At 52.9% G+C, this 26,941-nt stretch overlaps 2 protein-coding genes across 3 annotated transcripts; one reads left to right on the top strand and one right to left on the bottom strand.

Annotated features, from left to right (window-relative positions):
- Positions 1-65: 65 nt before the first annotated feature.
- On the bottom strand, positions 66-23,651 carry SLC7A9 (solute carrier family 7 member 9). Of its 2 annotated transcripts, XM_041744098.1 has the most exons (14): positions 22,915-23,651; positions 22,208-22,329; positions 20,758-20,905; positions 20,298-20,540; positions 19,887-20,012; positions 19,554-19,653; positions 18,905-18,949; positions 18,369-18,492; positions 16,975-17,078; positions 11,440-11,536; positions 10,346-10,495; positions 1,923-2,097; positions 336-449; positions 66-246 (listed from the first exon to the last, which is right to left on the bottom strand). In XM_041744098.1, the coding sequence occupies exons 2-13, from the start codon at positions 22,301-22,303 to the stop codon at positions 385-387; spliced, it is 1,473 nt and encodes a 490-aa protein (XP_041600032.1). In that variant the 5' UTR covers positions 22,304-22,329; positions 22,915-23,651; the 3' UTR covers positions 66-246; positions 336-384. The 2 variants fall into 2 exon arrangements, with proteins under 2 accessions (XP_041600032.1, XP_041600031.1); XM_041744097.1 differs by having other exon boundaries at positions 66-449; positions 22,915-23,650.
- LOC121479310 lies at positions 22,715-25,291 on the top strand. The gene is made up of 4 exons (XM_041734829.1): positions 22,715-22,820; positions 22,933-23,038; positions 23,869-24,192; positions 24,739-25,291. The coding sequence occupies exons 1-4, from the start codon at positions 22,715-22,717 to the stop codon at positions 25,085-25,087; spliced, it is 885 nt and encodes a 294-aa protein (XP_041590763.1). The 3' UTR covers positions 25,088-25,291.
- Positions 25,292-26,941: the final 1,650 nt, after the last annotated feature.

Here is a 26,941-nt window from a genome sequence, read left to right as displayed (position 1 = left end):
CAAAGCAAAAGTGTCACCTATTTTATATAAAATATATATATATATGTATCTTCTTGATCACAGAGTTGAAAGAACACCCTTTATTGAAGTAGGTGTGATGTGCCTGCCCCCGTTAAAGAGTCTCGGCCTAGGTGGCAGCCTCTGAGCCTGGCCGCCAGCCGTCCGTCAGGTGAGGTCTTCGCCCGCTAACTTCAGCAAACACCTGTCACTTCTCTCTAGATCCCCTGCCCAGAGAACCGAGGATATCTAAAAACAACAGTATCATGAACATCCGAATACAGTTCTTTTTTTCTTACGGAAAACATCAGGAAGAAATAACCACAAATATTGCTTACAAAAATAAATTTATCACAGCTTGGACTTGGCTCCGGGAGGCCAAGCTTGTTAGTCCAGGGCTTCCTCCGGCGGCACGACTTCCATCAGCATCTGCAGGTGCATGGTGATGGGCTCTGGAGGAAAAGCCGATCAGAGTGCGGTTAGAGAACTAGAATGAGAAGCTGACTTCGCTTGCTTCCCGGGGAGCAGTAATACCGTCCCTGCCCCGCGCACGGGGCCGTGTCCCGAGAGCCCAGCCTGGACGACTCCCAACCCGAAGCTACAAGGCAGGTGGTACTGCTCGGCTTTAGAAAACCCAGCCAAGCTGCTCCCTACGAAAACTGGATGGAAGCTGGAACTAAGAAGGTGAACAAACGATCTAGATTTTAAGCAGGATGCAGGCCCGGTGACCGTGGACTAAATATTCAGCTCTCGGTGAGTGGTCATTGCACACGGACAGAGAAGGGAGTCGTGCGTCTTCCCCAGAGGACGTGGTTTGGTGGCAGTAAAGATAGCAGGTTCCTACGGCTTTACTGGGAAGGGAGTGGCCCCCAGGGTGGCTCTCCCTTCAGCCCACGTCCCCGGAGCGTGGCTGGATTCCCTGTCGGTGGGATCAAACCTCAGCTCACGCTCAGACATGTCGGTTCTCACAGCGACACACGTACTTTCCTTTCTGCCGTCGTGTGCCTGCAACCGTCTCTCCGCTTAGGGCTTCCATCAGTCAAGAGATTAGGCGGTGGGGATTGCTCTTCCAGGAAAGGAAAACTCCCCAGTAGAAGTAAGAAAGCCCTATTTTGGGTTTGGCTTCACTTTGCTGGTCAACATGGAACAGATTCCGTGTCGCCCGTAGTACCAGTGAGGCAGGCCTGCAGGCCGAGCCAGGGGCCGAGCCGCCCGGGCCGGAGAAGGGCATTCCCGGGGCAAAGTGTCAGGGTCAGCCGCACCCCCACGGGGCCAGTTGGGTTTTGCTCCCTGGAACCTTGTAGTTCTCTCTGGGTTGCATTTGTGTAAGTAAACCCCAGAGAGGTGCCCGAGGGCCTGGTTGTGCTTCCCTGCTTCCCTGTTCGGAGGAGAAGCTGAAGGAGCAGAGGCAGATTTCCAACCACATTGACTCAGTAAGCATTAGGTGACTGCTGTATACACCCGCAGTGACGCTGCGCAGCCCAATTCGGGCCCTCGTCCCCACTGTCCTGGTTTGGGTGTGTCTGGGCTGCTGCTGGGCCTCACATGCTGTCTGTGGGCGGGAAAAGGAAGTGGTTGGATGGCAAGTGCTCTGGAGGCTGCACGCGCAACCATGTGGACATACTTATCGGTACCGAACTGTACACTTAAAAATGGTCGGGACGGTCGATGTTACGCATATTTTACAATGAGAAAAAAAAAAAGATGGTGGTTCCCCTTCCTACTCGTTACAGTAATTGATGGGAGCAAAGGCAGAGGCCGCAGGTGGCCCCCAGAGGTGTCACACGGAGGAGAAGGTGACCTCGGCTCGCTGCGTGAGCTCCTGGGATAAGACAGTCTTGGTGGCATCGGGACGGGGCGGGGGTTGCGGGCCGCTGCACCTGTCCGTGCTTCGCTAACACGGCAGCCCCTCGGCTGGTACTTACTTGAGATCTTCTGAGCCCATCCGAACTTATAGTGGACGAAGAGGAAGTAAAAGATAAGGCCGCTCAGTATAAATAGGACACAGTAGAGGTACTCCCACGCGGGTTTGCTGATGATCGGGGCCACGACCAGGAACACGGAGATGAGGGTCACCAAGATGGGGATGAAAATGGGCACCTGCCGGCAGAACCAGAGTGTCAGGATGCGGCCACGGGCATTCGCTTACATCCTGAGGATGTTCGTCCAAGACAAAACACGGACACAGGAAGTCTACGAACTCCGTGTGCGGGTCCTCCAATTTCTGTACTTTCAAGATAATTTTGCCAATCTTATTTCATCCCATCTACCTTCCCCTCCCCCTTTCCTTAGAATATTAAAGTAAATGTCAGATATGGTGTCATTTTACCTGTGAAACATTTGGGGCATGTCCTCCTCCAAGTCCTGAGGAGGACTTTTTGTTTTTAACATGTTTATTCCCTCTCCCTGCCTTTCCCCCCTTTTCCCCTGTCACTGGCTTGTTGTAGGAATTGGATGATTCATCCTTTACAGGGTCTTAATTCTCGCTTTGCCCGAGAACTCGCTCCTCTGTCCCTCAGATTCCCTGCACAAGGGTAGTGGATCTGGGGGCAAGGACGCTTCGTCGTTGGAGCAGTGTGCTTCCTCTGGTAGCACGTCGCGGGGCCCTGAATGCCCCACTGTCCCACTTCCGCTCGCCAAGGTGACGATCCTTCCAGCCGGTGGGCTCAAGGGCCGGGGAGGAAGCCAGAGCCACCAGATCTGGACTCCCCCCACCCCTTCTCCAGGGAACTGTTTACTCTTAGCTGGAAATGGCACTTAGAAACCATAATCTGGGGGGCTGGGGTACTCACGGTTCTTAGGGACAGAAAATATTTTTTTTTCCAAGAAGGGAAAAAATTGGCAAGTTCATACTGATATTTCCAATTCATTGCATTTTTCTCCCCCTTAGACTTAGGTCTTTTTTTCCTTATGCTTCTGAAAGCCCTATTTCTTAACGGCTTTGGCAAAATTCCTTACCTGCTTTATCCTATAACATGCCCATAATAAATAGACAAAATAACTGTGCCAGTACGACCACTACTGGAAGTGTGGTATGAAGATTAAGATTTCTTGTAGCTCCTTTTAACCTCCGAACATAACCCACAAGGGAGGTTCATTCAAAAAACTGCACTTGACTTTTTCTCTGTGTGGTGTTGTCCTTTCCTCATAGCAGAGTAAGGTTTCCTACTTCTATTTGTTTTCGGTTTTTGCGGATTTGTTTTTTTTTTCCCTTTTATCTTAAATTTTAAACTACTATAATTTTAAACTTCTGATTGATCTTACTTTATCCTTCCATCATTTATTTCTGAGAATAAACACACACATAAAAGCTCAACCATCAGGCACACACTCCTCTTTCACCACCCCCATATAAAAGCTGGCAAATACACAATTGATGGTTTTACATTTTGCTTTTTCCTATGAATATATGCCAGAGATCGTGCCCCCGCCACACACAGTATCACCCCTCCATCTTCTACAGCTGCATCCACCTCGACTCTGTGGACGTCTCAAAACGTACTCCACCAGCCTCCCATGGGTTGACTTTTGGGTTGGGCGGAGCCTTTCTCGAATACAGTTACTGCTGCAGTAAATACCCTTGTGCGTATTTCATACTTTTGCCAGTATCAACTTGGGGGTAGATTACCCCAAAACGGGGTGGCTGGGACAAAAGATAAGTGCAAGTGTAATTTTGCTAGACGTTGAGCAGTCCCCCTGCCTCCACAGCAGCTATTCCATTTGTATTCAGACGCCACATGGGAGGAAGTGGGCTGCCACCCTCCTACCCCAACCCCCCCACCCCCCCCACCCGTGACCTCTCCAAGATGGGGAGTGGCCGGAGCCTGGGATCTCTGCCCGTCAGATGGGCAAGCAGTGGCACCTCATCAGAATTGTGGTCTGCATTCTCCTATGGGGGGGGCTTCCTGGGTTTCATTTGCTTCATTTTTAGGAGTCATTGCAGTTTCTGAGCTGTCTCTCCATATTTTTTGTTTGTTTATATGTTCTGTCCATTTTAGGTGTCAATAATTCCCGCCTCCATTTTAGGAACTCTTTAAATTAAGGATAGTAGCCCCCGTTTTGTGACATTATTGCAAGGATTATTTCCCCATCTGGTATGCATGTGCATTTTTAACTTTATTCTCTTTTTCTCAATGCCTACATTTTTATTTTGTTGGGGTTTTATGTTTGTCACCATTTTCCCCTTACTGCTTATGGATTTTGAGTCCTAGGAAAGATCCCTTCCCCATTTCTGGATTACAAAGCAATTTATATAATTTATATTTTCTTTATGCATCAGCATCATAATATTTACATTTCAGAACCTTCATGTTTTAATATCCTCTTTTCTGAAAAAAAAAATATCCTCTTTTCTGTTTTGCTGGCTAGTCTTGCATCGGACTGAACTTTGTAATCAACTCCTGCAACTCTAGAAAAAAAAAAATCAGATGTATCATGATCTCATTAAACGTCTAAATTAGGGCAGCCCGGGTGGCTCAGCGGTTTAGCGCCACCTTCAGCCCAGGGCGTGATCCTGAGGACCCTGGATCGAGTCCCACGTCGGGCTCCCTGCATAGAGCCTGCTTCTCCCTCTGCCTGTGTCTCTGCCTCTCTCTCTCTGTGTCTCTCATGAATAAATAAATAAAATATATTTTTTAAATGTCTAAATTAAGAAACAGTGACATCTTGGGGCACCTGATGGCTCAGTCAGTTGTGTCTGACTCTTGATTTTGGCTCAGGTCATGATTTCAGGATTATGACACAGAGCCGCAGGTTGGGCTCGGCACTATGCATGGAGTCTGCTTAAGATCTCCCGGTACCCCGTCTCCCCCCCACACCTCCCCCTCTAAATAAACAAAACAAAAAACCAGTAAAATCTTTATGATGCTATTTTTCCTAAGAACATGTATGGATTTTCACTTGTTCAACTGACCCGTTTCTGTGTTTCCAAAGAATTCCACTGCTACAACTCAGAGGCCTTACTTCTTATAAAGGTTATGGCTAGGCACTTGTTTATTATTCGTTTTGGGGAATAAGGTGCTCTCTTTGTTATCTCTTAATTGGGTGTCATTTTTATAAATAAAGGCTATTGATTTCAGTATGTTTCTTTTCTTTTTTCTTTTAAGTAGGCTCCATGGGCATGGAGGGCATGGAGCCTAGTGTGAGGCCCGATCTCACAACCCTGAGATCAAGCCCTGAGCTGAACTCGGGAGTCGGATCCTTAACCAACTGAGCCATCCAGGCGTGTTTATGTCTCATTATTTTACCGTATTTCCATGTAGTTTTTTCTTTGATTCTTTTGGATGTTACCAAGGCACAATGTATCATTGAAAGGAGGAAGTTTTAGACTTTAAAAAGCCTTTTCTAATTGCTTTCTCTTATCTAATTGCCTTGCCACGGTCTCCAAAATGCAGCTACATGAGAGCTGAAACGGAAGGCATTCTTGTTACCTGTGAGGACATCCCTCTAGGGCCACCTTCTCCATCACAATAGCCGTTAGCTTTTTGCTGAAGGGGTATGTGTGTGTTCATGATAAGGAAACAGTTATCAATTCCTATCTGTGTTTTTATCAGTAGTGTATGTTGAATTGTATCTGGCGAATTTTGTAATCTGTAGGAGGTGATTATAGGGTTTTCCTCCATAGATATATTAATATAGTGAAATATATCCATCCATGAATTAAATCCGTAATTAATAGGTTTTGTGATCCTAGCCCCCCTTGCAGACGTGACTTAGTCATGGGATATTATCTTTTTAATGTAATTGGGTTCTGTTTGTTAAACAATTTAAGTTTTTTTTTTAACAATTTAAGATTTTTATATCAATATTCAAAAATGAGATTAGTCTGTGATTTTTTTCTTTTTCCCTTTTCTGTGCTTTCTAAGGTTTGGTATCAATATTATAGTTGATAGAAAATGACCCTGAGATCAAGACCTGAGCTGAGATCAAGAGTCAGATGCTTAACTGACTGAGCCACCCAGACACCCTGTTGATAGAAATAATTTGAAAAACTAGTAAAGCAACCTATACCTAACCTTTTATTTTAATTTCCTTAAAGATTTTAAGTAATCTCTATACCCAACATGGGGCTTGAACTCACAAGCCTGAGATTAAGAGTCACATGCTCTACCAACCAAGCCAGCTGGGCACCCTTGTAGCTAACCTTTAAAAATATGAGAGGAAGCACAAACACACAAATAAAAATGGTGAAATTGGGCAGCCCTGGTGGCGCAGCGGTTTAGCGCTGCCTGTAGCCCAGGGTGTGATCCTGGAGACTCAGGATCAAGTCCCACGTCGGGCTCCCTGCATGGAGCCTACTTCTCCCTCTGCCTGTGTCTCTGCCTCTCTCTCTCTCTCTCTCTCTGTGTGTCTCTATGAATAAATAAATAAAAATCTTAAAAATAAATAAATAAAAATGGTGAAATCATCTCCAGAACATAAGAATTTTTTAAAAAATCATAAAACTAATTTGTGCAACTCTATATAGATAAATTTGATGAAATGGACAATTTTCTGGGAAGATGCAAAGTTACTAAAACTAACCCTGTCAGAATCCGAATTCTCAGGGAAATTCCAAAAACCAGGTGATCTGACTAGCAATCTTAAATTCTTTTTTGTTTATTAATTCCTTATGCACTCTTTTGATTTTCTTTGTTGTTCTTTCTCCTGCTTTTTGAGTTGCCTATTTGTTTTCATTTTGATTGCTGTATTTAATGCAGTAAAACTTCCTCAAAGCACTGATCATAGATCATGTCTTACTGTTATTTTTAGGAATTTATGTACCTTCATTTCCTATTTGTTGGACTGAAAAGTTTGATTTAAAAAAAATAATTTCCTGTTTCATTGCATTATAGACAGAGAATGTGGTTGGTCTTTAATCCTAATTTTTTTTAATCAAGATTTTCTTTGTGGCATTTGTCAATTTTCAGACATGTCCCGTATGCACCTGAAAAAGTGTGTTGGCTATTTTGGGGACTCAGAGCCTGGACGGGTCTCTAAGATCTGCCGTGGTCTGTTCAGGGCTTGTCGCTTGTACTAGTGAGATGTCTGGATCTGTCTTGGACTGAGGGAGACACTTTAAAGTCTGTGTGTCTCCTTGTACTTCCTAAAAGTACATAAAAATGACCTCTGTGTGATTCGGTGAATAGGTTTTCATGCCTGCCATCTCTTTACTGTGAATTTTAGCCATTAGCATCACTAAGGACACTGAAGTGAGTGTCTTGTGCCTGAGTACTCCTCTGATAGGATCACAACCCCTGTTTTCTGAGTATTATTTTCCTTTGCTTGGTCTGTCTTTGCTTATCCTCCTTTGCTTATCCTTTTGCTTATCCTTTCTGTCTTTGCTTATCCTTTTCTACATATTGTCTATCCTTTGTAAACCTGCCTGAAAAATCTTTTCCCTTTAATGGTTGACTTAGGCTCATTTAAACTCTATAAACCAGGGCATCTGGGAGGCTCAGCGGTTTAGCACCTGCCTTCCACCCAGGCGTGTTCTTGGAGTCCTGGGATCAAGTCCCACATCGGGCTCCCTGCATGGAGCCTGCTTCTCCCCCTGACTGTGTCTCTGCCTCTTCTCTGTGTCTCTCATGAATAAATAAATCAAATCTTTTAAAACAATTTTAAAAAAATAAACTGAATAAACCAGTTTATAGTGTAACTGACCAGTCTTTGCTCCACATTGTTTTACAGTCCTCTATGCAGGCTTCTACTTATTGTTAGTTTTCTACCCTTAACGAGTGACATTCTGTGGGAAAACTCTCACCTGAGGCCCATTTCTTTTATTTTAAATGGGGAGAAAAGATCATGTATCACAGTCCCAACCAGTGTCCTCAAATACAGCTTAAACACAGTAAATGCATGTAAATACCCAACATGCATCATACCAAGAAGTAACTGCTTTAAAAGTGATTTTCCCCTGACCAGTTAGTACGGTTGTGAACAAGTGGTTACCTTGAATGCGGTGACACGGCCCCGCAACGTGAGAGTGACACATGACTCTCACTTGTCAGCGTGCCTACGCACGATTCTGACTCGTGTTGGATTTGGAGTGCAACTTGAAACATTTCTCTATTATATTTGAGGATTTAAATACTGATTTAATAAATATTAAATAGGACCGATAATGATTATAATTAAATAACTAATAATTATAAACTAAAACCATAATTGAAAGTTAAATGTAATTGAGTAATTATTATTAATTTCCCCACATAGCTAGCAGGTAGAAATAGGAGTATAAAGAGGTTTATAGATTTATAGAGTCGAGGAAGTTTTGGGATGTTAAAAACTAATAAGCAAAAACAAACAAAAAACCCTAATATGCACTCTACCAAGAAAATGTTAACCAGGAAGATATTCTGATTGTTTCCCTATTGGAGTCTTTATATAGAGGGTCTTTTATGATACGGTGTCTTATACACATGCACACATGTTTGTGTGTCTTTATTTATTTTGGATCTATCTTTGGGGTCTATAAATGCTGTTTTTGTTCTCAGAGTTGCCATTATAAATAGTAAATATCACAGCTCACTCTCCTCTTTTCTACACATTGTCTATAATAAGCAGTAATAGTATTAGCTAGGGAGTCTTCTCTTTCCTCCTCCTAATTTTAGATGGTAGCCTGGGGCAGTTTCCTCGGCATGCTTTCCTTAACTGGCACGCTTTCATACGCTTTCCCTTCCATTTTTGTCGTATGATATTGTCAGTGCTTGATGTTTGCATACTTGTGTCCCCTTTATCTCGCATCATTTAGTCCAGTTCTGTAGTTAAGTGTATTCACCTTGTGCCACTGACTTTTTGGTTTCTGAAGCTTGTTCTCTAGGTGATTCCTCCTGAGGGTCTCATGTAACAATCCATGCCTTGAGGTGTTTCATATTAGTAACTTTATTCTTTTTTTAAAGATTTGCTTATTTGAGAGAGAGAGTGAGAGCGCGCACCTGTTGGAGAGTGTGGGGGGAGGAGGGGCAGAGGGAGAGAGAGAGAATCCACAAGCCGATTCTCTGCTGAGCACGGAGCCCAACACGGGGCTTGATCTCACAACCATGAGCCCATGACCTGAGCCGAAACCAAGAGTTGGCTGCTCAACCAACTGAGCCACCCAGACGCCCCTTGGTAGCTTTATTCTTCGAGGTCAATTTGGATATAAAGCCTTTGGCTTATATTTTCTCTCTTTGAATACCCTAAACATGTGCCCCATTGTCTCAGGGTATGAAGTGTTGCTGATGAGAATCCTAATACCTACACTAACTTCATAAGCGAATTGGGGTGGAGGGAGGGCATGACAGGGGCAGTGGACACCCAAAGCATGATCTTTCAAAGCTCCGTAATTTAATCAGAACATATTTCCCTCTTGCTCCTTCTAGCTGATTCTCCAATGATGTCATATGCCTTCCAGAATGTTGGTTCTGGTCCCCTCCTTTCATGGTCCCCCTCCCACTCTCCCACCTGTCCCAGGAAATGTTTCTTGAATTACAGTTCTAAAGCATTCTGTTGCCTTGGGGTGCTTGGTTGGCTCAATTGGTTGAGCGGCCAACTCTTGATTTCAGCTCGGGTCATGATCTCAGGGTCACGGGTTTGAGCCCCATGTTGGGCTCCTAGCTCCGCAGGGAGTTTGCCTGAGGATTCTCTCTCTCCCCCTGTGCCCCTCCCCCAACTCATGCTTGCACTCTCCCTCACTCAAACAAACCTTTTAAAAAAAGAATTCTGTTGCTTTTATTTGCTGCTTCTTCAGGGATTCCAGTTCTACATGTGTTAGGGCACTTCTTCCCCTATCTTTGATATTTTCTCTCAAATCCTCTTTCTTTATTTAAGGGGTTTTTGTGCAGAGGAGAAATCTATTCTACCGTCATGATTTTGCCTGCCAGATGACCTGATTGAGGTGGGACTTCTAAACCCCATGTCTCAGCTGGCTCCGGAGACTTGGTGACAGTCCAGATAACTGTCAGAAAGACCACTAGGCACATTTTTGAAACAAAATCCTAAAGCCCAAGACATTATCCTGTTCTTGTCCTGTTTAAGCCTTCAGCTTTCCTACCTCGTTCCTACGTCTGCATTCGTTCAGTAGTACAGCTGTTAACAAAACAAAAGCCTCTAACATAAGAACCAAATAAGTTCTTCGTCGCATTGGCATGTAGACCCACCCCGGCTGCGCAGGGAGGTGGCGGGGAACCCCGGTTTGCAGATGTAGACTATTAGTGGTTGCCCGCACGGAAATGGGTCTGGGCCAGAATTCAGGCGCAAACTCCACCCTAAACGATGATGTTCAAGGGAAGAGGAGTAGAGTCAGGTTGGAAACAGATTTTAAGGTAGTTATTTTTAAACCGTTTCAAGAAATCAAAGCGGCTTGTGACATTTGGGGCACGAGACCTACCTTGATAGGCCTTTCCAGGTCTTTCTTTGTGAACCTCATCACAACCAGTCCCAGAATCGTCAGGCCGTAAAAGAGCCACGCAGCAAAACTGAAGTAATTGACCAACGAGTTTATGTCACCGGGGATGATGTAAATAGTCGCTATGATGCCCTAGAGGAAGGAAGAGTGGATTCTTAGGTCACTGGTGCATAAAAACAGGATCCCTGTCACCTCCCGGGAGGCCGAAGAAGCAGCGTTTCCTGTGGATGAACCTGTCGGCATGAACGAACCCATGAATCCCCTTCGAGCTGGAGTGAACCCAGCCTCTGGCCGTGATGAGTGTTCTCCGTGACGGAGAGGACCTGGAAACGTGTGACTCCTTGAGTTGCAGTTTTAAACGGCGACAGAACAAAATATGCACGGACATCCCACCAGCTCCCTGATCATAAGCTTTTCTGCCAGAGAGTCTTCGTCGGGGCAAAGGAGCCTGAGCTGTGACACTCAGCCTGGTCTTGACCAGCCTGAGCTGCACGGGCTGGGCCGTGTGGTGTGAGGCCTCCCCTCATCTTCAAAGGGAGTGGGCTGATGGACAGCAGTGTTCTCCTGTGGGGTGGAAGGAGCCTGGCCCCGAGGCTGGGCTTGCATGGTCCGTAGGGGGTGCCACACAACAAAGGACCGTCCCTCCACTGAGAAACTCCGATTAGAGGATGTCAGAGGGCCTCCACTGCACAGGGATGCCGTGACGCCTACACTGTTGGGCCATAATGAGAAGCAGTGATCCGGAGCCACCTCGTAAAGTGGCATATTCTCCTTCCCTGGAAGCTGGTGGGGTTTTGTACAGTTATTACCAGGGACCCAGACATACGAATGTACATGTAAGGACTGTAGGAGGTAGAAAGTTGGGAGAGTCCGTGTCTTTCATAGACAAATTCAGAACAAGGAACAGACGTTGGGCAACCTGTTGGAGCGGTCAGGGGCTTCTTAGTGTACCTACTTCATGTGGAGGAGTAAAGGGAGCCGGGGCCATTTGGAAACCACTGGGCTTAGTGATACTGGTTTACTTCAGGGCCTCTCGGCCTTGACGGGGGTGTTTTGACAGCAGAATTCATACTTACATAAAAGATGATGGCGGGGGCTGGAGTCAGGCGCTTGACACTAATGTAGGAGAGCACTTTGAGCATGTGGCCTTCCCGGCCCGCCACGTACACAAGCCTGAAAGAGCAGGAGGGGAGAGAGTGGTGTGGTGCCACCACTGGGCTTCCCCACCAAAGCCATGGAAGAAGGGACTCAATGGGCACCTGGTGTGGTCAGTGGGAGTCGGTCTCGGGGAGCTGAGTGAATTTGGGGGAAGTAGGTGGTTAAACGCACCTGAGAGCTATGCTTCCTGGTGCTGAGGGTCAGCTACACAGGGGAGAGCATAGGGCTGGCTTGGGGTTTGGAAAGGACCTTTCAGGAGGAGACCTACTCTGTGTCCTCAGAGTTATGCTTTTACATAATAGAAAAACCAGTCCAGGGCCAGTGGACCCCAGTGCTTGGAACACCTGACGGAAGCAAGCACAGAGGTGCCTGGCACTTCCTAAACCCAAGCTGTGCAGGATTTCCATATTTAAAAAAAAAAAAAAAAGGATGCCTGGGTGGCTCAGTGGTTGAGCATCTGCCTGTGGCTCAGGTTATGATCCTGGGGTAGTGGGATTGAGTCCAGCATCAGGCTCCTGGGAGGGAGCCTGCTTCTCCTTCTGCCTATGTCTCTGCCTCTCTCTCTGTGTCTTTCATGAATAAATAAATAAAATTAAAAAACTAGATCTGAGAGGGGCACCTGGATGGCTCAATCGCCTGGGCATCTGACTCTTGATTTCAGCTCAGCTCTCGGGACCCTGGGATCTAGTCCCACCTCGAGCTCCACGCTCAGTGCAGAGTCGGCTTGGGATTCTCTCTCCCTCTCTGTCTGCCCCACTCTCCAGTTGCACGGACACTCTCTAAATAAATAAAATCTTTTTTAAAAAAAAAAATAGACCTGAGTTATGAAGCGGAGACAAATGGAAAATGTAGACAGGAAATTGAGAGAAGAAACAGGGAGCCCCCCGAGTTCGTTGAATGGGGTAAGAGAAACTTGAAGAAAAGCAGAGAGCTTCCATGGAACTGAAAAACAGCTTTTAAATTAAACCCAGTTCTAGATAAAAAACATACCCAGATACAAACATCACAGTGTAAGGAAAAAAAAAATTTTTTTTTTTGAAAAAAAAAAAAATTTTTTTTTTTTAAAGCTTCCAAATTTAAAAGATGAACTACAAAATGAGGACAACCAGAACAGCAGAGATGGCATGAGAATATTTTCAAAGCAACCTGGGAAATCAGTTTTCAGATTCCGGGGCTGTATAGCTAAGCTATCGTTCAGGACTCCTGGCAAAATGAATATATTTGCAGGTGAACAGGGACTACGACACATTTTCTCTTCTTCGATCCTCATTGGAAACTATTAAATCTACTCCAACAAACAGAAAGAAACTGAACTCAGGAGTCGTTTGAAGATGCGATGTGAAGGAAACAGCAGTAAGACACGTTGATATGGATGTAAGTGCACACGTTTTCAGTTCTTATCACGATGAACTTTTCTTGGAGGGGAGGGTTTATAGACAAGGTGCAGCTGATTTACCGGACGTAGCGAAAGGGAGAGAGAGCCCTTGCCGGAGAGGGAGGAGAAGGGAGATGTTTATAGCCTCTGTTAGGTATTTGAGTTAAATTTGAAGGGTAATTGCTAAAAGAACAGAAAGAAAACTTCCACATCAGGAGAGAAAAGAAAGGGCATTTGATGGATAATAAATCAGGATAAGATTTTTTTTTTTAAGCTATGAAAACACTATATGTTGGAGATAATCCCACTGTAACAGGATTCCCATCAGATGGGATCAGGTGATGATGATCGCGTAGATTGTAGATCCGGGCCAGAGATGCCCTGGGCGGTTGTTGAAAGAGACACAAGCCAAAGCTCCCCAAGGCCGAGGGGGGAAGAGACAAGGGATGGATGAACATGCTACCCGAAGCAGCAGTCCTGAGCCTGTAGGGTCCTCAATATCAATATTGGACAAAACAGAATTTAAGGCAAAATGAGTTCCTGTGGAAAATGGAAGCCATCTGCCAAGAAGATACGAAAACCGGGAGCCCTTGAAACGTAGAAGGCCAAACTTGACAAATCCACTGAGAGCAGAAGATCTGAAGAGTCAAGGCACGGGCTTGACGATGATGGAGAAATCGAGGTAACTAGAACACAATACGCCTTATTTTCAAGACCCTAAGAAGCATTTTTAAAACCTGCAGTCAGCCACAAGGGAAGGCGTAAAGCTTCCAAAGAAATGAGATCATAAAGATCCCTCACTCTGACTACAACACCATAAAATCAGAAGTCAGGAATACAAAGTCCGAAAGGGCTCGTCTATTTAAAACTACGTATCTGAACTTTGAAAAAGACATAAACATGGTATCAAGTTAGTTTCCCGAACAAGCCAGTTAACACCGGGAGGAAAGGAGTTGCCAGAGGGAGACAGGCTGCAGGGGTGCTGGGACCTCACACTTTTTTTTTTTTTGGTGGGACCTCACACTTTAAACCCCTCAGCGCTCACAAACCTCTCCGTAAATTCCATGGGCTCATAAAGCAAGCGGGACGTTTGGAACTGGACACAATCATTGCAAGTGCGGCTGGAGGGCTGAGTAGGCAAGGGGGAGCCAACCACTGACAGGGAGGCACCGTTTCTTCCAGATGGTACATGGCGGGGGTGGGGGTGGGGGGCTATGAGGCATCCCTGTGCACAGGAATAGGACAGGGCCCCGATGGGCATGCTAATAGTGGTATTCAAACCAGGAGGGGAAGCGACAGACTATTAATAAAAAATATTGGGACAACAGGTAGATGCTTGAGGGAAAAAAGTGAGATTTATGCCTCATATCAAAATGCATTCCAAATTGATCAAAGAGCCAATGTAAAATGCTAGGAGAAAACATGAGTGGATATTCTTGAAAGGAGGGAGGTTTGTCTACACGACATGGAAAACTCAGACCCCAGGAAGCAAGAATCTTGGATGTGGCCCCACAAAAATTCTACCCAACACATAATTCATAATTCTGGCCAACCCCCAAGCTGCACAGGTATCCAATTATACAAAGTTAATGCAGAATGGGTCGTAAACCTAAATGTGAGGGCTACACCTATAAAACTTCTAAAGTAAAACAGAAAAGAAACTCTTCGTGATCCTGGGTTGCGCAAAGGCTATTAGAGATGACAACAAAAGCATGACACGTGGAAAAAAAAAAAAGTCAAAGTTAAAAACACACACATTTCCAAAACACCAGTAAGAAATGAGAAGACAGGTCACAGACTGGGAGAAAGTGTATGTGCAAGTCAGATACCCGAGAGAGGGCTTGTATCCATAATGTATAAAGAATTTTTTTTTTGTATAAAGAATTCTTACAACTCACTAAGATGACAAACAGCCCAATTGAAAAAGTGGACAAGAGATTTGAGTAGATATTTCATCAGAAGACATATGCATGGCTACCCGGCACATGAAAAGATGCTCGGGAGCATCAGGAGTCCTTCGGGAAATGCTGTTAAAACCACAGAGACGTGACTTAACCCCACAAGAAAGACTAATCAAGGAGACCACGCCAAACGTTAGGATGTGGAGAAACTGGGATGCTCATGCATTGCTTCCAGAAATCAAAATGGAACAATCACTTAGGGAACAGATAAGCAGTTTCTTCTGTAACAGTTAATCACAAATTTACTGTAGGAGCCAGAAATTCTACTCCTAGGAATCTACCTAAGAGAAATGAAGACACACGTGTGTGAACGTGCGCAGTGGGCATTCAAATGGCCCAGACTGGAAGCAGCGCAAACCTCTAGCGACTGGGGAATGGATAGACAAAAGGCGGTGTCTCCGCGCAACGGAAATCCAGCCGTTGCAGGGAATGAGCAGATACGTGCTGTGACATGGGTGGACCTCAAAAATAACATGCCAAGTGAAAGAAAGCCAGATGCAAAGGACACCCTGCATCGTGCCAGTTAAATGAAATGTCTAGAAAAGGCAAGGTTAACAGACACTGCAGCGGGTCGGAGACAGTCCCAGGCCCGGCGCGGCGGGGAGCAGGGGCTAGCTGCAGTCAGGCAGGAGCGAACTTTTGGGGATGATGGGAATGTTCTAGAATCGGAATGTGAGGCTATTTGCACAGCTTTATAAACATAATAAAATCATCGAATTGTATAATTACCAAGTGAGACTTAACGGTGTTTACACCTCCGGAGAGCTATTGAAATCGTGTTCCTGTGTATTAGCAACAAACTTGCCAGGGACTGACATTTAAAAAAAAATGTACAGTAGCACAAAATATGAAGTTTGTTTTTAGAGAGAGAGAGAGCACGTGAGTGAGAAAGAACAAGCGGGTGCGGAGGAGCAGAGGGAGCGGGAGAAGCGGGCTCCCTACTGAGCGGGCCCGGGCTCGACCCCGACACCAGGACTGTGTGACCCAAGCCGAACCAGCTGAGCCACGCAAGATATGAAATGTTTTGGGATGATCGTGACAAAACGTATGCAAGAGCCACATACTGAAACTACTGCAGAAAGAAAAGAAAAAACATTTTGGAAAAAACTGAAGACCTAAATAAAGGGAGCGGGTCCCTGCCGCCGGGTTAGAACCGATCAGCACTGTTCGTGAAGACGGCAGCCCTCTCCAGATTGAGCTACAGATTCACGGCGGCCCGGAGCAAAATTTGACAAGCAGGTTCTCAAATTCGTACAGAAATGCCAAGGATCCAGAAATAGCCGAACGCTCTGGAAGAAGGGAAGTTGCTGGACTGGCACCATCTGTGCTTCGACACAGCGCCGCGAAGGATGGTTTTGCGATCCTCAAACATGTCCACTGTATCCTCCTTGGCAATTCCACCCTCGCAAATGAATCGATGCAGGACACCGGGCAAGTGGGCAAAGATGTGTTCCAGAATGTTCCCTGTGGCAGTGTTTAAGAGAACAACCCCCCACTGGGGCCGTGAGCTGAGGTTGTGTGACGTTGGGTCAACTGGAACACGATGCAGCTGCTGACGGTCTCTGGGCCGGGAGGGTCCACAGGGCTGGCGGGGCCGGCAGATGATGCAGGTTTGTGTGGGATAATAATCCCACATTATCAGAATGTGGGACAGGAACAGAACCATGCCGGTTGCTCTCATGCTGCCACCGAGACCGTCGGGGTAAGCGGCAGACTCCCGTGGCCCAAGAGCCCAGAAGGTTACTCTTGGGTCTCCATTACGTATATAGTCACGGGGGAAGACGTTCAAGAGACTTCAGTAGGTGATAAACGGGACCAGCGTGTCTCCCATGTCCCCACATCCTGCCTTGTGCGACATTGACAGCACTGCCCCCGCCGCTGAGGAGCACAGGGTGGGGCCACCATGCCCAGCACCGGCGCACAAGCTGAGCCGTACGTTTTGCTCTCTTTCCTGGACTTTGGGTTTTCTTATGTTTTTATTCAAATTCCAGTTTTCTGTTCTGCTCTGAGGTGTAAGCCCAGCAGGGCCCTGAGGGCTTCTGCCCTGAGGCTGGTCCCTGATGGGCCTCTGGTGCCCTCTGGCCTCCCCGCCCCAAGTGAGTGCTGGGGTTCCCTACCTGCCTGCCGTGAAGCAGGTCCCGTTGGCAGCACCGATGGTGGAAAAGGCCACGAACAGGGGAACCACCCAGGAGGCCGGGTAGAGAACGCGGTCACCGAACGTCTGCAGAGAGCAGCACAGGAATCCTGAGGGGCCTGCACGCTCCTCCAGAGGAAGCTGCTGGGCCTCCCCGGGGCCTGGCCTCTGACTCCCCTCGGGGAAGGAGGACCTACAGGACCACTTGACCACTTGGGAGGAGAAGGACATAGCCTCTTCCCCTCCCAGAGGAAAGTGACCAATACTAACTCCACTCCTGACCATCTTGCTCACGGTTGCTGGGTGACCTCTCCTGGGGCTAAGTGTTCCCAGCGACTTGGGGATTAATATGCAAATCCTAGAAATGCCACCCATGGTCCGGATGCAGGGAGGCTCGGTTTGGCTCCCGGGACTCTGTTTAGAGCATAGCCTTTCCCCTTCCTGACACACAGGTGCAGCCACAGGCTCTAGAGAAAGGTTGGCCATCCGTGGGGTGCACGCTCCCCCTCTGATGCCACCACGGTGCCCTTCTGCACACCACCTCACTCCATAAAATCTGGGGACTAAGGTCCAGTTCTTTGCAGAGAAGAACTGAGGAGGCCCTGAGCCTGGATCAACCTCCACCTGATTCCCCTGCCAGGAAGTTACTCTGAACAGAACCGTGTACAGACCGTAGGGAGTCAGTGCTTCGTCTTTGGTCCAAGTGCCTCCTTGGTTTGAGGGACACTTTACTGACCCTCCCCGACCTCCCGACACAGAGAGGCAGACATGTCCTCACCACCCCCCACCATCCTAGCTTGTCATTTCACTGTCCTCCCAACACCCCTGGCTTCCCGCTTCCCCCTCACTCAGCATGACCCTGTTCTCCCCGCCCCAGCCACCTCCTTGTGGCCCGTGACCTCATCGTACCGGAGACGGCCTCTCCCCCTGCTCCCCATCCACCCCCGTCGCCCGTTTGCAGTTCCCTTCCTGGCCCGCCCCCGCCCCACAAGGCCTCCAGTGCCTGGACCCCCGGCCTCTCCCACTGGCACCCACACGCATCCCCTTGCCGTCAAGACCCCCCCCCACAGTATAATCCTGTCCTTCGATCCCTCCCCTGCACTTCCTCGCCTGTATCCATGAAAACCCCGACCCCGGGGCAAACCCGGCCCTGTGCCCCCTGCGCCCCGTGCCAGCACCCAGGCCCTGGACAGAACCTTCCACCCGCTGGCACAGCCTTTGTCCTCGGGTGCGTCCTTGCTGCTGCCCTCAACGGCTGCCTCTGCCCCGAGTCCTAGACGATGACTGCCCCCCCCCCCGCCAGAGGGCACCTTGGTTGGGCATTTAGCACTTGCCCCGGAGCCCAGCAGCCTCCGGCCCCGGGCCCTGGGCACTCACCACGGCCACCGCCTGGGACTGCAGGAGCTCGGTGGGGGTCATGACCGTGAAGTAGGCCACGTTCATGAGAAGGTAGCAGCCTGTCACCAGCGGGATCCCGATGATGATGGCCAAGGGCAGGTTTCTGGGAGCGGCAGGGACCCAGGGTCAGAGCAGAGCACCCGTGGGAGCCCCGCGAGCCTGCGGTTCCTGTCCTGTCCTGTCCTTTCTCGCCAGCCCCATCCCTCCGCCCCGCCAGCCAGTCCCCGTGGGGGGCCGGGGTCCCAGCCACTGCCGGAGGCCCACCCCCTCCCTCACCCTGGGCCTGCAGGACGTGATGTTGCCAACTGAGGAAAAAACAAAAGACAAAACCTGTCCTGCTCTCAGGCTCCGGGGCGGAGAAGTGGGGGTTCCCGCACCGCCCGGAGCAAAGCCGCGCTCCCACCGGTGGGAATGGGCTTGGGGGGAGCCAGCGCAGCAGGAAGGGGCCCCGCTTCCTCGGGGAGACAAGCGGGCTTGCGGGCCCCCGCTCCCCCCACCCGACTCTGCTTTCTCACCTGAAAGGGTTCCTGAGTTCTTCCGTGATGTAATTGAGCTGGTTCCTAGGAGGGAAAAGTCACGCGAGTGACCTCCTTCGGCCTTCCTTGCTCACGCGCGTGCAACACAACCCAAGCGTCTCTTTGGAGACTCTCGGAGAAGGTTCTCCTGCGGGGCCTCGGGGTCATCTCTTTCAGAGAAAGCCCGTGACGGTGCCCCCCCCCCCGCCCAACTGCGAGGTCTGCACGTCTGTCAAGCGATAGGCCTTTGCTCTCTGGGAATCATGAGAATTTTCCAGAACCCTCGGGAGCAACGAGTCCCCAGGCTGCTTGGGAAACCTGGAGGGTTTTGCGGGAGGGAAAGGCCAGGGTGACGGGCGGGGGGCCAGGCTTCTTCCTCACACCACACGGGCAGGACCTGGCATCTCCGCCGTGGGGTGGACGCGCTGCGGAGGCTTCTGGCCTAGTCGGGCGCCCGCCCGTCTCCGTGTCCCCCTCGGGGCCCAGGCCTCGGCCACCATGTGGCCCGCAGAAGGGGCAGGGGTCTCGGGGCCTGCGGGCTCGGAGGGCGAGCGACCCGAGGGCCGTGTGGACGTGAGCCCCCGAGCCCCGGGGGCTTCTGCAGGAGCCCGGCCCCGGGCGGACGTGCGGCCCGTCCCAGCGAGCCTACCATCCGTCGTAGGCCCAGAGGCCGTTATAGAAGGCCAGGCTGATGGCGCCCACAGACAGCTTTGCGCCCTCGAAAGAATTCTCGAAATTCCTTGTATTTCCTGTAATGAAGCCAGACAGCGAACTGTGGGTGTCAGAGGACCGCACCGGGACCCCGCGGCATCTCCGCGACCGAAGGGCACCGCCCGTGGCCTCAGGGTATCACGCGAGCTCCGAAAGGCCGGGAATCCAGAGCGGCCCCTTGGCACCCCTGCCGGGCTCCCCGAGGGACAGGCCGCGGGGGACGAGGCCGAGCCGTGTGGCACCCGCCCTGCCCGCCCCGGGGCGCGCTCACCTTGGGCCAGGAGGACCAGGCCCCCGATGATGATGATGGCCACGATCACCAGCTTGGCCCCCGTGAACACGTTCTGGACGTAGCTCCCCAGCCGCACGCTCAGCGAGTTCACGGTGGTGATGAGCACTAGGAAGAGCCAGAACGGGGGTGACAGCGCCCCCAGGCCCAGCACCCCCCTTCCTTTCCCAGGGGCCCGGAGCTGCCCTTGCGGCCGCTCTGATCGGCAGGTGTGCCTGGCGGGGACCTTGGAGCATGGCCCTGGGGGACCGCCCCGGGGACTCTGGGCTTTGGGAGGCCCCCCGCAGACCCCGGCCCACTTCTTGCTGCACCCCCAGGCCCACCGGCCTCTCTGGGCATGCAGGAGCCAGGCCCCCCGCACCCCCTGCCCGGGTGTCACCTGTGGGTACTCACAGATGGCAGCAGCCGCGAGGCACTTCACCACAGCTTCGGGGGGCTTGCAGCCTGAGTAGAAGGGCGCAGAGACGTACTCGGAGAAACTGAGGCAGATGATGGCGAAGGAGGTGGGCTTTATGACGAACAGGCTGGTCCAGGAGAAGAGGTAGGCGGGGATGGGCCCGAAGGCCTCCAGCAGGTAAGGGTACTCGCCCCCCGACTTGGTGATCATCGTACCGAGCTCCGCAAAGCACAGGGCGCCTGGAACGCAGAGGGCGACCCGCCCCGGTGAGACCTTGCCCTGCTCCCGGGGAGCCCCCCCACTTCTGGGGCCGCCCCACCGGGCCCCCTCGGCTCTCTGGCCGGTCTGCACTCGTGCCCCATAGGTGCTGCGCGGGACCCCAGCAAGCGTGGGCCGGGGCGCGGAGGGTGCCCGCCTGCCTCGGGGGAGCTCCCCAGGGAGGCCCGTGTTCGTTACCCAGTGTTGCCAGGACCCCACAGGCCACCCAGATGATGAGACAGGGCCCCACGGCCTCCGTGTTGCTGAGCACAGACTTGGGGGAGATGAAGATCCCAGAGCCGATGATGGTGCCCACGATCATGCAGATGCCGCTGAGCAGGCCCACCTGGGATGCGGCACGGAGGGCGGTTAGGGCGCCCCCGCCCCCCGCCCCCCCAGCGCGGCCCCCTCCCGCCACGGCCGGCCCAGCTCCCGTCAAGCCCCAGCACCGTCACCACGGCCCGTGAGTCAGGCAGGCCCCCGTCACGCCCATTTTACAGAGGAGAGCGCGGAGGACAGACGGGTGACGGGGCTTCCCCGGGGAGTCCCCGCGCAGCACCCCTGGCTTGGGCGGCGCCCCGACCTCTACCCCTGACTGCCCTTGACAAAGCGGCGCAGACGCCCAGATGGGTTTAAAGGCTGACTGAGCAGAGAAGTCAGGGCCCTGGTCTGCGCCAGGGGCCTCCCGGGGAGCAGGGGGAAGGGGGGTGCAGGGGGAGACCCAGGGGCCTCCTGGGGAGTGGGGGCGGGGGGGGGTGCAGGGGGAGACCCAGGGGCCTCCCGGGACAGAAGCACCCGGAGGCCGCCGAGCTCTGATGCCGTTTGGCAGGGAGCGACCGGGGCACTGGCAGGACGGCCTGGGCTCTTCTCCCCTGGGGGCCTCTTAGGCTGATTGACCTCGGGGCGGCGGGAACCCTCCAGAACCCTTCCTCCCGCTGAGGTCTGCACTCACCGGAGCTGCCCCCAGTTTAGGAACGAGTGGAGGACACACCCCGGGGTCAGCTCAGTGCTTCTCAGGGGGAGCGACACCCATTAGCCAGCCCCTAGGGACCCCAGACCCCAGGCCAGCTCGCAGGCAGCCGAGCCAGCCCCCGTCCGTCCTCCAGCCCCTGCCGCCCGCACAGCCCAGCCCGCCAGTGGGGCCCTCGCTGCCGCCCTGACCCCCCCAAGCCGACCGTCCACGCCCCTCTACCCGCGTGGAGGCCCCTGCCTTCCAGCCCCTGAGGGACACTGCCCCCCGCCCCTGGGGCGCGGCCCCCCAGTCCAGCCACTACTGCGGTCCCTCTCACGGGATCACCCTCGCCCCACCCATCTTGCACGCGCGCCCCTGCTCGACTCCCTACAAAGGAACGTTTCCCATCACTGAAGGAACATGTTGAGGGACAGGCCGGGGCAGCCGCTCGGGGGAGGCCTATAGAGGGGGCGGCCCACGGCAAAGGCCCCGAGCAGACCCCAGCCGTCCAGGCCCTCGCCCGGCGCTCCGAAGCACCCACGCGTCAGCCTCGCAAAGAAAATGCTGGATTCACGGGCCGGAAGGCAAGAGCCCAGCCCCGAGAAGTGTGGGCTTCGAGGTGTGTTTCCAGTCAGAGATCGGGGGCTCCGCGGGGGCCGCCGCTCGCGCCGGGGCCCTGCGGGGGGACGGACTTGCCTCCTTCTGGAGACTCGTGGTCTTGGGTTCCTTGGCCTGGATGCTCCCCGTGGACCTCTCGTCGTCTCTCCTGTTTCTCAGGCTGTTCTCCTCCATGTCTCCTCCCGCCGGTCCTAGGGGGGCTGCGAGGAGAGCACTAGGCCCAGCCCGGCGGCGGCGGCCAGGCCAGGGCACCCCTCGGCCCCCCGCCCCCCGTGCCCAGCTCCACTCCACCAGCAGCGCCCACCTAGGGCAGGGACGAGCACCTGCCGACCCTCAGGGATGGTGTGCGGGGTCCGGGCCGACCCGGGGGAGGGGCTCCCGTGCATTTGCTCCGGCGCCGCGACAGCCCCCGGGGCCCCCCCCCAGCTGTCCGCCCCTGCTCGCCTGCAACGGTGCACCCCAAAGTCGTTCTACGTCCAATTTCTCTCTCTCTCTCTTTTTACTTTTTTTCCAAAAGTAGAAGTATTTTACAACCCCCTGGAAGACCCCTGGTGGAGCCGAGTCCAAGGACGGCACACTTGGCCCATGGTCACGTCCAAGGCGAAGGCACCGGGCACAGGGCAGCCCCGCAGCGGCGATGCTCCCGCGCTGAGCGACAGCAGCCGCGAGATGCTGGGGGGATCAGCCCAAGGCCGAGCCGGGGTGCTCCCTTCCTGCGCCCTTTCCCTAAATAAAGTCCCTCCCAGGCCCTGGGGGGGGGGCTGCCCACCGCCCTGCGGCCTTACCTTTCCTCGCCCTCGCAGCGCCCCGGGAGCTGCCCAGCTCGGCCGCCGGCTGTGTCTGCGCGTCTGCACGGACGCGCCCTGGGAATGGCCATGTCTTGTGCCCAGGAGTGGAGGACGCCAGAAGGTACAGAGGTCAATAAAGGTAATTATTAAACACCTCTTTTTTTTCTTTTCTTTTCTTTTTTCTTTTTCTTTTTCTTTTTTTTTTTTCTTGCAGCCATGAAGCCTGGATCCCGGGCCCACAAGGGGAGGAGGGCCAGGCACAGGCCAGTTCCTGCGCACAGATGTTCCCGTGCTGTCGCTCACTGTTCTTTCCTTAACCAGAGCCCCCCCACATCGGGTGCATCTTGTCAGGAGATCCCTCTAAAAACTGGCAGCGGAGGGGATAAACTTTGGAACCAGCTTCTTTTATTGCCTTAATAAGCTAGATTTACAGCCGGGGGCAGGCGGCACCCGGGGGGACCGCCGGCGGGAACTTGCTGTCTGTCAGGGCGGGTGCCAAGCCCGCAGGACCGTGGGCGGGTCTTTCCCGCTCCCCTTTGGGGGTGACTGGGCTCCGGCCCCGCGGCCCCGCCCTGCTCGGTCTGCACCTGCAGCCGCCCAGCTCCGTTTGGCCCCAGTCTGTGTTCATGGGATCGTGGGGCAGAGAAGGGGCTGCGCACGCTCCCCAACCTGCTGGGGAAACTGAGGCCCCAGAGACAATAAAGTATGTGAAGGCCCCGGAGCTCCAGCCCCCCCCCCCCATCCCAGAGGTCCGAGTGTGCTGAGAGGAGCTGGGGACAGACCCACCCTCCCGTCCCTCCCCTCCAGGGCTGACTCGGTGGCGGCTCTAATCCCTTGTCCCAGATAGTTCTCAGCTCTCAGCCGGGGAGCTTTGTACTGTTATCACCACCGCCTCCTCCGTGGTTTCCGTTGTTTCGCGCTGGGCTACATCTGACAGCATCTCACGTAGAGACCAAAGGTCACAGGAAGGAGCAGGACAAACCACGGGGGATCCCCAGGGAGCACTGTGGGGCGGGCAGGGCCTCAGGGCTGTCCCCAAAGCCATCTGGAGGACGTGGGGACGCTCGCTGCCGCGAGTCCGCACTCCCCTGCCCACCGTGCTCCCCGGGGGAACTGGGGGGGGCTCCGCCGCCACCGCCACCTGCCGCCCCAGACGCCCCGTCCGCAGGCCGGTTCCTGCGGCTGCCGGCCCTGGCGCCTGTCTCTGCACAACACTGCAGAACACTCCTGGGTCAAAGTTGCCTCCAAAGGGCTGCTGTTCTCAACAGAAATCACGTGAGGAGGGCAGGGTGGGTGGCGGGTGGGAGGGCGACGCCCGGACCAGGCCGGTGGCCACGGGTGACTCAGCCTCTCCAACGGCGCCCAGATCCGAATCTCGAATCTCGAGGGGGGCCGGTCCCGCACAGCCCCCACGGCCGCGGCAAGCGTGGGGCACGCAGGGTTGGTGGTCTGGCCTCTGGGGCCTCTTGCTAAGGGTCAGAAGTCGCTTCCGTGCCCTGGGGTCGCTGGTGAGCACGGCCTTCCCCAGGCTGCCGTGTTGTCAGCTTTCCCCTGGCAGAGGGAGCCTTCAGCTCCTTCCCTAAATCGCCCCCACTCAGGGGAGACAATCTGGATGTGCCCCCCTCCCGCCCCGGGCTCCTGGAGACCTTGGGCCCCCCTCGCGCGCCCAGCCCTCCCCCCCAGGGCCCAGGTGGGCCCCGCTGCCTGTTCCCCTCCGGGCGCTTCCCGGCCCCTTGCACCCGTCCTTCTCGCACCCCCCCTATTTCTCAAGGTTCTGGGCAGCTCTTGACCTTCACTCAAACGTGCTTGTGGTCTGCGCAGACGGACCCACGGACCCACGTCGCGTCTGCATTTTTCTTACCGTTTGGGACGTGGTGCGGCGGCATCTTCGTGTCCCTTCTGCGGGAGCCCAGGCCCCAGCCGGTGCTGCGCAGCCTCCTGGCCTCTCTGGTCCTCCGAGCCCCCGGAGGAAGGCTCAGGCCCCACGTCGTCGCTCCAACCCCGTCCAGGCCTGCCGTGGAGCTTCTCACACCACCTTCTGTCGAGGCCGCGTGTGCCCTCCCACGGCGGCTGCTCCAGGCTTGGGGCCTCCGGGCTGCGAGAGCAGAGAGCCCGGGCCGGGTGCGGGCTCCGTGGTGGAGGTGGAGCGGCTGCCTTGGGCTCAGCGTGACCCCGGGGCCCCGGGATCGAGTCCTGCCCTGGGCTCCCTGCAGGCAGCCTGCTCCTCGCTCTGCCTGGTCTCTGCCTCTCTGTGTCTCTCACGAATTAAAAAATATATATATATATACATATAAAAGAATCAGTGGAATGTGCCGAGTCCTTAAATGCCAAGGATTTACAGTCTCACCATAAAATAATTAGCACGGGAATTCCCTCCCTCCTTGTCACACGAGCTCCCTGTTTGCTCCTTCGCCCCAGATCCTCTCTGTCCCTGGGACTCTGGCTCAGCACATCACCTATGTGGAGCCCCGCGGTATCTGTCCTCGGTGTCCGAGACGCGTCACACGGCTCAGCACATGCGTGCTCCCCCGGTGCAGCGAGGCCAGCCCCCGGGATTTACCCAGAAAGAATGGACACATCCCCACAAAAATGTCCTGCGGACGTTCCGAGCAGCGCCAGGCTCAGGCTCTCCGCGGGCGTGGGGAGGGCGTGGGGAGGACGCGGGGAGGACGTGGGGAGGACGCGGGGAGGACTCGGGGTCCAGTTTCTCGTTTGGATGCGGGACACGGAGGTCCGTACTGCTGGTGCGGAGCCCGCGGAGAACCCATGGGGAGGGGCGCCCGGGTGGCTCGGTGGCCAAGTGTCGCCTTGGGCTCAGCCTGAGACCCCAGAGTCCTGGGATCGAGTCCCACATTGGGGTCCCCGCAGGGAGCCTGCTTCTCCCTCCACCTGGGTCTCTGCCTCTCTCTCTCGGTGTCTCTCATGAATACATAAATAAAATTTTTGGAAAAAAGAAAAAGGAAAGGTTGCCCAGAGCGACCCCGACTTTGGATCTGGGAACACCTAGGTGTGTGTGTCCCCCTGGAGGGAGGGAACCCCACCCACTGAGCCCAGCCGCTTGAGGAATCCGGGAGGTGACGGTCCGGGTCACCCCAGTGCTGAGGGTGCCAGACGCTTGGCAAGGCCTGGCTGCTGTGAGGGGCTCCTGGGCCCGCCTCGAGACCCCCTTCCCGGGGCGCCTGGGGGGCTCAGTCGAGGCCTGACTCTTGGTGTCGGCTCAGGTCACGATCTCAGGGTGGGGAGATCGAGTCCCATGTCGGGCTCCACGCTCAGCGGGGAGCCTGCTGGAGACTCTCCCTCTCCCTCTGCCCCCTTCCGGCTCGCTCTCTCTCAAATAAAATCTAAAAAAAAAAAAAAAAAAAAGGGATCCCTGGGTGGCGCAGCAGTTTGGCGCCTCCCTTGGTCCAGGGCGCAATCCTGGAGACCCGGGATCGAATCCCACGGCGGGCTCCCGGTGCATGGAGCCTGCTTCTCCCTCTGCCTGTGTCTCTGCCTCTCTCTCTCTCTCTCTGTGACTATCATAAATAAATAAAAATTTAAAAAAAATAAAAAATAAATTAAAAAAAAGAAATCCTCCCTGACCCAGGGTCATCAACTACCTAGAAGCTTAGTTGTGACTTTCACACTTAGGTCCGTACACAACTGTCCAAGAGAAGTATACTGTGAGTCACATACGTGGTTTAAAGGTTTCCAGGGGTCACGGGTTTTTTTTTTTTTAAGGTAGAAACAAAAACCAAAGCAGGTGAAATAATCAATTTTCAGAATAGATTTTATTTTACCTAATACACACAAAACGTTCTCTCAACATATAACCAGGTATAAAAATCACTGGTGAGGTGTTTTCCATTCTTTTCATCGTGAGCCTTCGGAATCTGGTGCGTGTTTTATGTTTATGGCGCATCTCAATTTGGGGGCTAGATTTTCATCAGAAATCCTTGATCTATACCTAGGTTAACCTTTTAAAATTCATTCAGCGGAGGGGCCACCTGGGGGGCTCAGTCGGTTAAGCGTCTGCCTTCGGCTC

The sequence above is a fragment of the Vulpes lagopus genome, chromosome 2 (assembly GCF_018345385.1).
Source record: "Vulpes lagopus strain Blue_001 chromosome 2, ASM1834538v1, whole genome shotgun sequence".
Classification (NCBI taxonomy): domain Eukaryota; kingdom Metazoa; phylum Chordata; class Mammalia; order Carnivora; family Canidae; genus Vulpes; species Vulpes lagopus.
This window is presented reverse-complemented; position numbering and strand designations above follow the sequence as displayed.

What these genes read in the sequence shown, in the direction of transcription:
- SLC7A9 (XM_041744098.1), bottom strand. Translation starts at nt 22,303, where the DNA reads ATGGAGGAGAACAGCCTGAGAAACAGGAGAGACGACGAGAGGTCCACG. An exon ending in ACCTGGAAAGGCCTATCAAG is followed by an intron (nt 2,098 to 10,345) that starts GTAGGTCTCGTG and finishes TTCTGCCGGCAG; the next exon opens with GTGCCCATTTTCATCCCCAT. An exon ending in ATGGGCTCAGAAGATCTCAA is followed by an intron (nt 450 to 1,922) that starts GTAAGTACCAGC and finishes CTTTTCCTCCAG; the next exon opens with AGCCCATCACCATGCACCTG.
- LOC121479310 (XM_041734829.1), top strand. Translation starts at nt 22,715, where the DNA reads ATGGTCACGTCCAAGGCGAAGGCACCGGGCACAGGGCAGCCCCGCAGC. An exon ending in GCTGGGGGGATCAGCCCAAG is followed by an intron (nt 22,821 to 22,932) that starts GCCGAGCCGGGG and finishes TCGCCCTCGCAG; the next exon opens with CGCCCCGGGAGCTGCCCAGC. An exon ending in CTGTTCTCAACAGAAATCAC is followed by an intron (nt 24,193 to 24,738) that starts GTGAGGAGGGCA and finishes TGGTCTGCGCAG; the next exon opens with ACGGACCCACGGACCCACGT.